This window comes from Neoarius graeffei, chromosome 22 (assembly GCF_027579695.1).
Source record: "Neoarius graeffei isolate fNeoGra1 chromosome 22, fNeoGra1.pri, whole genome shotgun sequence".
In the NCBI taxonomy this organism is placed as follows: Eukaryota; Metazoa; Chordata; class Actinopteri; order Siluriformes; family Ariidae; genus Neoarius; species Neoarius graeffei.
In genome coordinates, this window is record NC_083590.1 from 1746488 (window position 1) to 1761561 (window position 15074).

Consider the following 15074-nt stretch of genomic DNA (forward strand, 5'->3'; position numbering starts at 1 on the left):
CCTGAACGTGAATCAGTGAACGAGTTTCACTGTTTAAAAAAAATAATTTAAACACACACACACACACACACACACGCACATACCCATACGAAAAAGAACAGTAAAGAACTTATAAGAGTTTACCACTGTCTTAGTAGTAAATCCTTATAAATATAAGGATAAATCCTTATAAGGATTTATAAATAAATATATATGCCATGTATGATTTACTCCTGAAAGTGGCCCATTTTGCATTTTCCTCATACAAATTTTTTATGAAAATCTAGTATGTATGAAGTGAACATTGTGCATGGTTTTTACAGATAATGTGTATGATGAATTACACCATCTTTGTATGCTTCATGTAATGTTTGTAGTTTTAAATTATATTTTACAGTTTAAAATGTATATGCCTTTTATATGTAAATCCACATATGTTTGTGTTGGATTTACATATAAAAGGCATGTACATTTTAAACTGTAAAATATAATTTAAAACTACAAACATTACATGAAGCATACAAAGATGGTGTAATTCATCATACACATTATCTGTAAAAACCATGCACAATGTTCACTTCATACATACTAGATTTTCATAAAAAATTTGTATGAGGAAAATGCAAAATGGGCCACTTTCAGGAGTAAATCATACATGGCATATATATTTATTTATAAATCCTTATAAGGAATTATAAACGAATTGTAAACGAGGTTTTATTTAATCCTTATAAGGATTTATCCTTATATTTATAAGGATTTACTACTAAGACAGTGGTAAACTCATAAGTGCTTTACTGTTCTTTTTCGTATGGGATATACACACACACACCACAAGATGGCGGCCTGAGCTCAGTCCAGCTTCCAGCGCATGCGCAGGCGCGCGTGTTGACTTTGGAAACCCACAGCGTGCTAATGTGGCTAACGGAGCAGAAGCTGCAGGACGGAACCATGTCCCGGAGTTCTGGATCAGGTATAAACATTTATTTCTCAGGAAATAATAAAACTTTTAAAGGTTTAAAGCGACTGAGAGACAGTTTTTTTTTCTATTAGTTAGCCTCATTTGGTTTTGCTGACAAAATGCTGCAGTTCGCTGTGTAAACGAGGTTTTATTTAAGATGAAGGTCATAAATAAATAAATAAATAAATAAATATAAAATTTACCAAATTTACTTAAGGTCGGTCGGTCTGTATGGTGAAATACCGTGACCGAGGTTTTGAAAGTACTGACCGAGGCCTCTGGGCCGAGCTCACGGTATTTCACCACCCGGACCGACCTTAAGCTGCTAAATAATATATTCTTTTTTTTCTTTACCAAATTCTAACAGAAAATGAGAGCGCCCGAAAGGGAAAACATATTTAGAACAAACCTGCTACAAGCTCGTTTTCGTCTTTCTCCTGAAATGTTTCCTTTTATTTCGTCTTCGTCAGGGGAGTAAAACTCGCTTTCGCTGCGAACACTGTCGTTATCGCTGTCCACGCTGTAAAATTAATGCTATTATACTGAGAAATGCGAAAATAAACGTTGACAAAATTTGCTACTACGTTTGTTGTTGTTGTGAACGAGCGAGCCGCCAAAGGTCCGTAACCGGGTTCCGGATCGTAGGATTCCGGGCCGCTCGCAAGCCAGTCAGAGCACACGATTTGATGGAAACTGGACCGTGAAAAAAATAAACCGATATAACATGTAGACACAAGTGTTTTACACCACTGGTTTTTTTTTCATATGAACTACATCCGGGACATGGAGAACCAAAACCGTGACATCTCTTATACCACTCGCGAGGAAATCAGTGAATTGTTTTGATAAATTTGGGGACTTTTTGCTTGTGAACATGTCAATATAATAAAAAAGAAAATCACACATTGGCTTGAAGTTGTGAAGTTTATCTTCTCGTGATATATTCCATTCAGCTAGCATGATAGTGAACAAGTTGAAGACAAGTAGCTGAATGGAATCTATCTGATATACCATGAAAAAGCCAGCCAATATTATTATTATTATTATATACACATTCGATGGAACAATTATAGATTTTACAAAAAGTTAAGAATGGGGGCGGGGGGGTTAACTTTAATACGCATCTTTATGGCATTTTCAATTCACTGCGACAGTTTACTGCAGGCACCGCTGGTAAATAAATAAAGGCTTCTGCACATGCACAGCAGAAAACTTTCTCACTGGATATTCACATCAACTCTGATGTGTGACATCATATTGTCTTGACAGCCGTGCGATATCATAAACCATATTCAACACTCATTCTCCACTGGGTAGAGTGACATGGTACACGTAGGATAAGCGATATGGTAACAATATTGCATGGTATGAAACCTGCTAGAAGGGAATAGAACACGTTTTTATTCCATCGAAAAAGTGTCCTGTATGTATAATATTTCACTCCAATGACGTCACTCCCAGTGTTTTCCCACTAACTAAACGCACATTGTCAAATTGGTGAACTGGTTCAAAATGAAAATTCTTTTAATTCACTTACATATTTTTTGTGGACGTGTCCTTATAATATAAAGAATATTACACAGTGGTGCAAAGATATAAAGATTATCTTCTCGTGTTGGAAAAACATTTCATTTGTTTGCTTCGCTCACTCATGAAATATACATTCACCACTCAAAGATAAACTTCATATCTTTGTGCAACCAAATAATATCCAATACATTTAGATATTTGTGCTTTAGCTTGTATATGTGTGGGGGAAAATGTGATTTAAAAAAATCTTCGGCGATTTTTCTCCCACTCGCATAACGAAAGGCTTAGGTTTGTGCTCTGATTGGCTCACATTGCTGACTGACAGCCGGATTAATTGTGCGTAACCAATCCTAGCTCTGGAAATGGGCGGGGTTTGTCAGAGTATATGTAGGAACAAAAATAAATGCAGAGGAACATGTCCAAAAAGATGTTTATTTCTGGGTTATCAGCATAACTTCAGTTTAACTTAATCTTCAACTCAGATTTGGGCAATTCCATGTAAATGTCAACCTCACCATGCAAAAATAAAGCAACATGTAATACATCAAAACCACTCCCAGAGATATCACCTAGGCCTGTATTTTACAGATGTGAATAAGTTGAACCAATTTGTAACCAACCTAATGTGTCACTGTCAGTCTTTCTTTCTTATAATGTAAAACCCAAGCTAAAATCAACTTTGATCATGTACAATTCTATATTATTGCCACAAGCCACAGAAATGTATGCTAAAATCCACAAAACAGCAAAACAATAGCCATCCTAAATATTATTTAAGAACTTTGATAGTTTTAGCTGATATTTAGAGAGTTTTTCAAAGGGTTATGGTGGTTAAATTGCTGATTTTCTAAACATATGCCATGTCTATTTCAGACGCGTCACATCCATAACGGAATTTCGTCACATCCATAACGCTGACTTTTCCTTCCGAAACTCTGCATGAAATACAAAATATTTTAAACAAATATTTTTTAATATTCACCTTGGACCCCTCTATCAAATGGATATCTCCATTTCGACATTAGGTTTACAATTTCACAGAGTTTGATAAAAATGTACAGTCACCCAAGAAAAGTGATACTTTTTCTGTCACATCCATAACGCATCTTTTATTGGCATTTTCTGGCATGCCCTAGATGTACTATGGGAATTGTTCTTGTTCTATCACTTCTCCAGTATGGTACAGCCTTAAAATATGCAACACCTGTTTAAATACTGGGAGACAATAAAACATGCACTGGGTCATTTGTTGCCATTTTGAGTTCAAGTGTCACGTCCATAACGCTGGAATTGCCCATTTATAAAAGTCACAATCATAGTCAGTTTTATCACAATAACCACAAATTTTCTGGAAATAGGAAGGAAACCATGATAAATAATCTTCATTTGTAATGTACCTCAATGCATATAAACTTGATTTATATAATATTTTAAAATAATTAAAACAGTGAGAATTATAAGTATTACTAAAATGTTATAATCATTATTCAGTCCATATCACGTTAATCAAAGTGGAATGGTCGTAATTTCTACTTCTCCTTCTGTGTTGTATATTGCAAGCAGTCTCCTCTCCAGGGATTTACTGTTCCAGGCACATGGTGACTAGTGAAAAGTTTAATAATGGCCCCCTGTATCAAGGTAGACATGTGCATTCTATTAAATCTCATCTTAAATTTATCAGTGGATGTAGCTTATTGTAAACGTGTTGGTAGGTGGTTCCACTCAGCCATGGTTCTCGGCCGAAATGAGTATTTGTAACAATCCTTTTTAGTGATGGGGTGAGAGAAGGAGACAGTTGATGATATCCTTGTGTGTATTCTTTCCATGGTAGGTTTAGTTTGATACTGGTCAGAATCAATAGCTGCGACGTGAGGGATAGATTTATACAGGAGTGTGAGATTTCCAGCCCAGCTTAGTTATCACAGAGGAGACACTACTCGTTCTTCTCATATCTTTACAGATGAGTCTGGCTGCCCTATGTTGTCTCGAGTTTGTTTTTATGATCTTGCTTGTATGGGTCCCACATTGAGGTGCAATAAAGTCATTGGTATTGAACCCTTCTATGGTAAGTTTGCTTTCATTTTCAGAGTGCGTTTCTTGCAAGATGATAACATTGACATGGTTTTGGTCTGCAAGGTGTCTGATTAGATCACATTTGGCTCTGGTAAGCCCTTCGATGTTGAGCTGGAGCACGCGGATCTCAGTAGTAGCCATGAATGGCTCATTCTTAAAGGTCCCATGGCATCGTTTTTTCATTAATTGTGCGGTGGTCTCTAGTATGAATGAATGCCCTGTGAGCCGGTTTTGGTGAAAAAAATGTTGTGGTTCTCCTGTTTCAGGCTGTTCTAGTTTGGGGGAGGAGCGGGTGGCGGGAGAACAACAGTAGGGATGTCCCGATCAGGTTTTTTTGCCCTCCGATCCGATACCGATCATTTGATTTTGAGTATCTGCCGATACCGAGTCCCGATCCGATACTTCTTATAATCCATAAAAAATAAAGACGAGGAAAGAAACGGATCCTGGATGTTCCTCATTTTTTATTTAACACCTTATTTTAACATCCAACAACTCCGTTAGCAAACAGAGCACTTACGTGAGGCAGTTTGAACAATAACAAATTAAAAAAAATAACCTTAAAATACCTGGCAGGAATGTAAACAAATAAAAAAAATAAAGTGCCACAGTGCCGGTAATTTGCTTTTAAGAACGCATCTCACAGTGGTGTACAGTAATTTCAATTAAGGAAATGAACGTTTTTCTTGATGAAAACAAGTATTTCTACCCTTTCAGGTTTGAGCCCGTTTCTTTTGTCATCCAACGAAAAAAAAATGATCTCATGCTTTGCTTTCCGCTTCGAACTGCTTCCGTGTTCAACTTTGCCGGCAACAGGCAGCCAATAACCAATAGCGTCTCCGCTACAAAGTGATGTCATGCCGCACGCGTTGATGTTGCTGTGTTGAGACAAGAGGTCTGGTCTCACTCTGTGCCAACGCATAGCTATTGATGTGTTAAAAATGAGAATATATTATATAGATATATATCCGATCCCTGATCGGGAGGCAATGCCCGATTCCGATCGAGTCTGAAACCATGTGATCGGGCCCGATTTCCAATCACGTGATCGGATCGGGACATCCCTAAACGACAGGATTTCAGCTCTTATCATTAATATTCATGACATGTAAACGTGTTACCTCTGATTGGCTAACAGCACTGTGACGCTACCTCCAGTGGGTCAGAACAAGTGGATGTGGGTGTCTTACTATGGCGAGAGAGAAGGAACAAACTGCGAAGGGAAAAATACCGTGCGCTGACATCATTAAGGTGCGACGCAAGGAAATAAATTCAACAAATGTTTGGGTTTTTACTGAACAAACAAATAAAATGAACGAGTGACTTAAAAAAAAGAATGTGGGTGTCTTTGTAAAAACTGTTTTGATTGGCTATTATAACAGAGCATGCTGCATGCTTTTTGGTTTTGTAGCGCAGAGTACCTGGCTAACTGCAGGAAGCAGTTAGCTGCACAGCTAATGTAGCCATTGCAAGGCTAATGTGGCACCGATTTTAAAACACAGCAAAACGACTTAACAGTTATACACTTACTTGTTCGGTGTTTGTGGCTGATGCGGCAGGGATGCTTGGTACGGACCCAGGCTTCAGTGACAGTTGATGTGCAAAACCTGCCCTGTACTGTCCCAAGTTGTGGAAACATTCATCAGGAAAATGCTTCCGACAAACATACACCGTCTTAGGTAGACTCGACGGCGTATTATTGGAGTAAATAAAATTAAGCTACTGCGTCTTCAGGGGCTCTCCCGTCAGCAGTAAAAACAGACTCCTTTCTGTGTTGTCATATCCATGTACAGCGCAATTTCCATGTTTCGCTCGCTTAGGTGGTGCCATGTTTGAGCTGGGCGGGCAGTCCATACAGTGGGTGGGAATCCAGAGGGGGGGGCGTGGGGATCATCTCCCTTGCTGACGTAGTAAAGGGAAGAGCCTATCAACGCGCCATTTTGACGCGCCATTTTCAAATGTTGACAAAGGGAGGGCATAGTTTGGTTTACACATTATGACATTTCTAGCCACTGGGGTGACTTAAGAAGGTCAGAGGAACTCATTTTAACGTTAAAAAACCTCAGAAAGTGAAAATTTCATGCCATGGGACCTTTAAAAGAATGCGAGTTCCCAAGAACCATGTCAACTGCCTCTCTCGCCCCAACCTCCCACTGTGACTCCTGGTCGGTTCATACAAACAACGATGACTGAGGCGCAATATTCCAGTTTTGGGCGGAGCAAGGTCTTGTGTGCCGTTTCCTTTATTTTAGGGGGGCAGGTCTTTTCTCAAGAGACCAAGAGCCTTGTTGACTTTGGTTACTGTGATGTTAATGTGGTCTGTCCAGTTCAGCTTACTGTTTATTTCAGTACCCAAGTAAATATGATTCATGACCAAGTTCAGGTGTTTTCCATTCGTGTCATAAGAGGTTTGAAGGGGTTTCCACTTCTGGGTAACACTTGTCTGTGTAAAACTTCACTTGCCATTGGGACTCCTAGTTACAAAAGGGTATCGAAGTCACTTTGCAGAGCTTTCTTGTATTCGACTGAATTTATCTCCTGTTAAGAAGCCAGATACAAACAACCTGAACCCCCTAACCTAAATGTGCCGTGCCGCCCAACAATAAATATATCGTACTTAAATAATTCATTGTCTATGTATTTGTCCAAGCTTCTTCAGCTTCTTAATGACCCTGATCATTCCAGATATTGGATGGGATTTGTAGGTTATTTGTTTACACTCGTACTTCGGCGCTGGTCACTCTCGGATTCTCTCGGCTACCATGACTACATGCAGTTATTATTAGTCACTTTGAATAAAAACCTCAGCTAAATGACTGTAATGTTTGAATAATGTACAATATCTAAACAATTACACAGAATTAATGTTGTTGAATAATCCATTTCTGGGGGCATGCGTTAAACACTGGGGTGATATTCAAGTAAAAATGGCTTTAATTTTTTTTTTTGTTTGACTAGAGGAAATTTAAGGGCCACTTTATTTTGGCCTGGGCCGCTAAGAATTCAGGGATACTGGCCCAAGTGGCGACTGAGCACTGAAGTTAATTTTTAGCCCTGGACTTCCTCTTGCACTGATGCAATTTTTATGAATGTGTTTGAACTTTTGTTGTAATAAATTTCAAAAGGTACACGTTTCTCCATAGAGGAGGTTAGCGCCTCTTTGAGGCTCTAACCTCCTCTATGGGTTAGGTTGTAGAGTTTGTACAAAATACATAGTTCTTGCTATCTTTGCACTGTGTTCATAATCTAATATACAATATAATTAGCGAAACTTCTCATTGCTTTCAGAGAAGAGCGGTGGAAAAAGGAGTGAAGAGAACCACAGCAGTGACCATGAACTCAGACTTGTGCTCATTGGTCGGACAGGCTCAGGAAAGAGCGCTACAGGAAACACCATCCTTGGCCGACATCATTTCCAGTCAGAGCTGAGAGCAAGCTCAGTGACGCAGGTGTGTGAGCAGGGAAGTGCTGAGTTACCCGAGGATGAGTTTGATAAAAACTCCAAGGTACTGGTAGTGGACATGCCGGGATTTGGAGACACTCGATCAGATCCCAACGAGGTTCACACAGAGATGGCCAAATGTGTGGTGCTGAGTGCTCCTGGTCCTCACGCCTTTCTGCTGGTTATTCAGCTGGGACGCTACACAGAAGATGAACACCGAGGGGCTCAGGAGATGCTGCGACTGTTTGGGGAGTCTGCTGTACAGCGCCACACAATAATTGTATTTACCCATGGGGATGATTTGGAAGAAAGTGGTGGAGATTTGGAGTTATTTCTGGGTCAGGATGCTCCAAAAGCTTTGAGATCTTTACTGGAAATCTGTGGAAGAAGATACCATGTCCTGAACAACAGGAAGTTGGAGAACAGGAAGCAGGTGAAGGAGCTGCTCAGAAAAGTGGAGAAGATGGTGGAGGATAATGGAGGGCAGTATTACACTAGCGCAATGTTCCAGCAGGCAGAGCTTGCTATCCGTGAGGAACAAGAGAGGCTGATGAGCCAGGGCGCAAACATTGAGGGGGCACTGGAGTTGACCAAGAGGAGGAGGAAAGATTGTGAGGAGAGATCAGTTGAGAGGGGGTGGTTACTAAAGGAAGGATGGCAGAAATGGAAAAAGAGAGAGATGAGACGAGGAAGGCGTGGGCTAGAGTCTTTCCGCACTGAAGCAGCACTTTCACCAAAGGTTCTAGAGAGGGTGAAAGTGTTAGTGGCAGCTGGAGCTACAGGATTTGCAGTGGGGGCAGTTTGTGGTGCTGTTGCCCCTTTTGCTTTGGCAGCAGGAGCCTCTGTGATGGGTAGTTCAGTGGGTATCACTGCAGGTGTGGCTGGGAAAACAGCTGCAGCTGTAGGGGCAGCAATGGGAGGTGTGGTCGGTGGGGCCAGTGGGGTATTAGTTGGAGCAGAAGCCGCAGCACCTGGGGAGGCAGCACTAGACACTATGAAGCAGGTAGGTCTGATGGGGGTCACAGTGGTGAGTGGAGCTGCAGTGGCAGGTGGAGCATTGGGTATGGGTGCAGGACTTGTGGGAGCAGGGCTTGAGGGTGGTGCTGCAATAACCGGTGCTGAAACAGTTAACATAGCTAATGCTGGAGCTATAGCTGCACCAGAGGCACTTGGGAGTGCTGTCGTGGAGGGTATAGCAACTAGCAGTGCTCTAACAGGTGCAGTGGGAAGAAGCAGTTGCATTCTAGCAGCAGTGACAGAGATCGGAAGAGTCGCAGCTGGGGCGGTGCTGGCTGGAGGCCTGGTAGTGAAGGTGGTGAAGGAGAAAGTTCATTCGGTGACTGGATGCACAGAGAGAAAGTCATATGAGATGTACTGGAATAAATGAGTTGCAGTACGAAGTAGACATGCTGACTTTGTAGTATTCAATTGCAGTGCTAGCCTAAGCTTTCATTTCTATACAGCCATCATTAGCTGCAATTTTCCTCGCTAAAATAAACTTACAGTCTGGATTTTTAGAGTTTGGCCTTTGCAGCCAAGAGAGCTACCCAGTATACTTGTACATCGTTAACTTAGTAACTAACACAAGCTAGTAACTCACATTCACTGACTGAAAGAGTTGGCTATCTACCATAGTTTTACATACACAGTCCTGTCTGGAGAACATGGAGTATTACCTTCTCCAAGGAAGACATGCTTGATGCTCCCTCAGAAGAAACTTTAGAAGATGGAACTTCTCATTTTAATCTTGAGAAGCCTTGAGACTTAACCCTGAGAAACAATTCTCTGTCCAAAAATGCTGGAAGTGAAAACATGCACAGTGATAATACAGCTAGCCTGTGAGCCCTCAGCACAAATTGACTCATGAACTTGTGTTTTATATTTGATCAGTTCTCAGAGTGCCTTTTTATTTTGTATATGAGCTATGTACTTAACCTTTATTGGCTTCATTAATCAGTATTAAACATTTTTATACATATTTCTTGAATGAAAATCTACACTCCATTAAGACAAAAAAACTTAGCACATAGTTTTTGTAGTTCTGAGGAAGACTATATGCATCGTATGCAAACATCCATCCATCCATCCATCCATAAGCACTTCTCCTGTGCAGGGTCGCGGGTGAGCTGGAGCCTGTCCCAGCTGACTATGGGCGAGAGGCGGGGTTCACCCTGGACAAGTCACTAGATCATTGCAGGGCTGACACGAAGAGAGAGAAACAACCATTCACACTCATTCACACCTATGGTCAATTTAGAGCCACCAATTATCCTAACCTGCATGTCTTTGGACTGTGGGGGAAACCCACACAGACACAGGGAGAACATGCAAACTCCACACAGAAAGGCCCCCCCGTCAGCCACTGGGCTCAAATCCAGAGCTTTCTTGCTGTGAGGTGACAGTACTAGCCACTACACCATCGTGCCGCCTATATGCAAATAGCATTTTCATAGATATATTCACCAATTACAATTTTTCCTATTATTTGATCCATGAAATTGCTTTAAATCCAAAGTGAAGGAAAAAGTGTTGCTTTACTTAAATGGAATGCTCATAACAATGTGCCTTACAATAAAGCAGAACAATAAAGCATGCAAATAAATTTATTGTATTGTCGTTACACTTTCACCACTTTCATCTTTGACCACTGCTACTGTAAACTCCCTGATCATAAATGAGTGCTGGTCCACACTTGGTGCTTTCCTCAGGTCCAAGTAGCAGGATGGAACAATGATGATAAAACTCATCTGAATCTGAAATTTCATGCTGATGAGACTTCAAGCAGAATATTCACCAGAACTTAGTCAGGCCACTTTTGCCCCAAATTTGAAATATTGTATAAAGGGTCACATTTGCCCAGGATTCCAGATGACGCAGGGGAAACTTTACCAAGCTTGCTTATCATGAGTCTCCTTTTAACCCACAACACACTTATGATTCCTGTATCTGGCCTGTATGTAGCAAAACTGCACCTTATTTATCTGGAAATACCTGCTATATGTGCAAACAATGAATTATGCAACACCCCACATAAATAATGACATATTTATAAATACGAGGGTATAGGTATGAGACCGGAATCTCAGGTGTGTGGGTGTTCTGCAACCAGGGTCCAGTTCTAGGTGTTGTCCTGGTTGAGGGCCCAAATGGCCTGCCCGTAAGAAGCTCTTCCTGGTTCCCGGACAGCAACAGAGAGAAGAGTTCATTGTTCAGATGGCTATGGTCTGTCTTCCTTCCTGGCCATCCAATGATACAGTGACGGGCTAAGTCCCAGCTCCTCCAACTTTGTGGTGAGTTTGGAAGGAATTAGTGTTAAATGTTGAGATGTACCCAGCAAAGAGTATTTTAATATAATGTCCCTTCCTGGTGTCCAGATGGCTCTCCAGCAAACATACCCCTTTGTGCCAGCTTTGAAGCCCATGTGGGCAGAAAATTGAGCCCACTGTGGGCAGCCCACTATGGGCCTTTTTACTGATATAAAATTCAGGGTACATTGGGGGAAAACTGAGCAAGTGTAAATTAATATACTGTGGACCTACATAGGCGCATAGTGCTTGTGTCCCCATGGGCATGGTCTGTGGGTTTTTCCCAAATAAAATTAGTTTGGTCCTATACCTGGAGTATACCACAACATAACTATTAATGCTTATGCAGAATAAGGGATCAGGACACTTTGTCCAATGACCATTTCATCCAATAGTTAAGACATTTCGTGCAAAGCCTTTTTCAGACGCACTATTATTTTTATACGTGGTAACAATATGTGCGACAAGATCAAGACAAACAAACCATAATTCATTTAAGGGAGTGCATTAAGCAGATTTATGACTGTCTCCCCCTAATAAGCGGAAATAATTTTTGTAAAGCAAATGAGTGCCGTATAGTATGAGTGCTTCAACGCAAAAGAGCGGTGTAAGGGACATAAACAAGTAGACCCTTACCATTAGAGGCTGCTCTCTGGGCTTTGAATCTAGTGAAGCTGTTGAATTCATCATATAACCAATCTTAATAAGGCCAACACAGCCTTAATCAGTAAAATGTTTCAATAAATATTTTATTCATTTAAAGGAGTGCATTAAGCAGATTTATGACTGCGTGTCCCGTAATAAATGGAAGCATATGCCTAATGATAGTGAGGTGACAGTATGTGCAACAAATTGCTGTATATTTTTAAACCAATCCTAAAGAAGAATTCTCAACAGAATTTGACTGAAGCAGAAAACATTTCTGGAAAGCAAACAAGCGACCCTTACCATTACAGGCTGCTCTCCGAGCTTTGAGTCCAAGTGAAGCCATTTAATTCACCATATACCCAGTCTTAATAAGATGCGTGCAGTCCGGAGTGCACCCGAGAGTCCTGCACGAGGAAGGAGTTTTTGTCAAATATTTCTTGGATTTTACATGAATACTGGGTAGGAACCCATCGTTTTGAACACACTCGCAGAGAAAGGCGAGTCTGGGGCGATCTTTACTCGCCATTAGATTTCAAAACTTGTGTTTGGTGAATGGCAGGTGCACTGTAAATAAAAAAGGGCTTAGACATGCCTTATTTAAATAACCCTAAATGGAACACTTAGAAGACATGTCTTGGGTATTTAAAAATACTTGGAAGACATGTCTAGGGTATTTAGCAATGCCTGGAAGACGTGTCTTGTGTCTACTGATAGATGCCAGTGTCCTTATAATAGACACGTGTGTTTTCTTGCATCCTCCATATACACCCATGTCTTCCTAGAAGACACTGAAGTATTATTTAAATACCCTAGGCATGTCTTTCTTTTTTTTTTTTTTTTTTTTAAACAGTGTAGTTAAACTACACACTTTTTTTTCAGTGTTTTGCTTCGGTCAAATACCGTTGAGAATTCCTCCTTTTTTCGAACAAACAAATACCTGAAATATAAAATAAAATTATTGATGGTGCGTATGAAAAAGGCATTGTATGAAATGTCTTAACTATTGGACGAAATGGTCGTTGGACGAAGTGTCCTGTATCCCAGAATAATAAGACTTGTTGAAAGTAGTAGTAATAAACTAAGAGTTAAATATTTCTGTTTACATTTTCTGAAGTTTTTTTTTTTTTTAAGCAGAAAAGGTTACAACTTCAAATTCCAGACCAAGTCTCATGGCTCACTTCCTCAATGGTCAGGTCACTGAGGACACCATCCGAAGGATCAGATGGCTGCCCTGCATGTTTATTCCATGCAGTTTTAAAAAGTGTGTAAAGAAAGGAGTACAGGATTAATTCTGATGTTAACACCTGTTACTTGAGAGAGATCAGAAGCAGATTGAAATTTATTCTTCAGAAACCTGGTTAACTGTTCAAACATATGCGCACCGTGTTACAGCTCACTTAGAGTGGACAGTATTTACTTTTTTCTCAGGAGGGAGAGTCGGCTCAGAGTCAGGATTGATATCTGCACGCTGAAGAGAACTGAAGGAGGAAGTGAAGCCTGCACACACACATTTACAGACGATACAGAAACAAACAGATGGGCATGCCACCCAGGCATATTTAGTTAACTTTACACTGAGTTACTCTGTTCTCATCATGCTTACCAACTATTTCTTACAAGTATGGGCATGGTAGCTTATCATTTATCATCAGACCAGTGCTGAACAAATAGCTCTCGTCAAAAGTACCATCTCTAGGGGTTCCAGTTACGTCCTGAGCGAGTAAGACGTGGTTTAGTGAGCTCCTGAAAAATTTTACGAAAAAATATAAAACAACCGGTGTACACACCACAGTGCTTAGCTTTTATACTCCTCTTAAATGAAGTCGGATGTCCAAGATGCCTAAAAACAAAACGCCAGAACAAAAATCAACCAAACAGCCCGTCATCGGAAGCTAGCGACCACAAGGAAGCTAGTTAACATGCTAGCTTCCTTGTGGAATCGTTTTGTAGACTTCGTAATAATTTGCACAATTTACATGGACTAGCTGCCCTACAGACAGAAATTCATTCATTTAAAGCTGAAATTGGGGATTTGATTGACCAGAGATTCCAGCAATTTTCATCATCCATTAGGAATGAACTGACTGCACTGAAGAACGATACCAATAATGCTATTTCTGCTGTGAAGGAAGTAGCTAGCAGACAGGCTACGACTTTGGCCGAGCTTGAGCGAGGTGCCTTGTACACATCAGACCAGGTCATTAAATTGCAACAGGAGGTGCGACTGTTAACAAAAATCGTTTCACAACTAAATGACAAATGCACAGACCTGGAAAGCCGGAGCAGAAGGCTAAATCTACGGATCTTGAACATCAAGGAAGGTGAAGAGAAAGGTCAGAACAACAGGGATTTTATTGCAAAAGTGCTACAAAATGGCCCTATCCCTGGATAATCCCCCAATGATTGACCGTGCTCACAGATCTATCCAGACTGCACAGAACAACCCGCACCCGCAGGCATTCATCATCAAACTGCACTACTTCCAGGAATGGGAGTGCATCATGCGGAAGGCTTCTCAGTTGAAGACCGTCACCGACAAGCAAGAAAAGATCCTTATCTTTCCCGATCTGCCACCTGCCAGTGTAAAACAATGCGCCCGCTTTAGCAAAGCCAAGGAACTTCTACGCAATCGCCTAGACATTCGATATGGATTTCAGTACCTAGCAACTCTGCAGATCACCTACAAGGACGGCGAGCACCAATTCACAGACCCTGAGAAGGCAGCTACATATGCGGAACGCCTCTTTGGCACTGGTAACGTAACCCCAGCTGATATCCCTGAACAGAGCTAACGTCATGGACAAATAATTTCTTATGTATGCTATTTCCATACGTTTTGCTATCCCATGGTATCATGAGTGGTAGGCATGAGCGGTCACCTATATTTTGTAGACTTCGTAATAATTTGCACAATTTACAAATGTTTTGTTTTTGCGCCACAGCCTGATGTATCAGGAACTAAGGAGCTATACTAGTTCGACAGTATTAGTTCACAAGACTCACTAGGATGCCTATGATAACCTGCCATTTAGGCAATGCGTACCACGGGTACGCTTTTGTTTTTTGTGTTTATTATTGTTACTTTTATCTTACCGTTTTTCATGTGTTCAATGCACCATTGTTTACAGTTCACCTG

The 15074-nt window shown here is 40.8% G+C and overlaps 2 protein-coding genes across 2 annotated transcripts in view; one reads left to right on the forward strand and one right to left on the reverse strand.

The window, feature by feature from the left end:
- Nucleotides 1-15074, reverse strand: part of LOC132870519 (zinc finger protein 850-like) — a 101099-nt gene that overhangs the window by 54050 nt on the left and 31975 nt on the right. The window lies entirely within an intron of this gene.
- LOC132870508 (GTPase IMAP family member 4-like) lies at nt 861-10587 on the forward strand. Its single transcript, XM_060904174.1, has 2 exons — nt 861-952; nt 7832-10587. The coding sequence occupies exons 1-2, from the start codon at nt 895-897 to the stop codon at nt 9370-9372; spliced, it is 1599 nt and encodes a 532-aa protein (XP_060760157.1). The 5' UTR covers nt 861-894; the 3' UTR covers nt 9373-10587.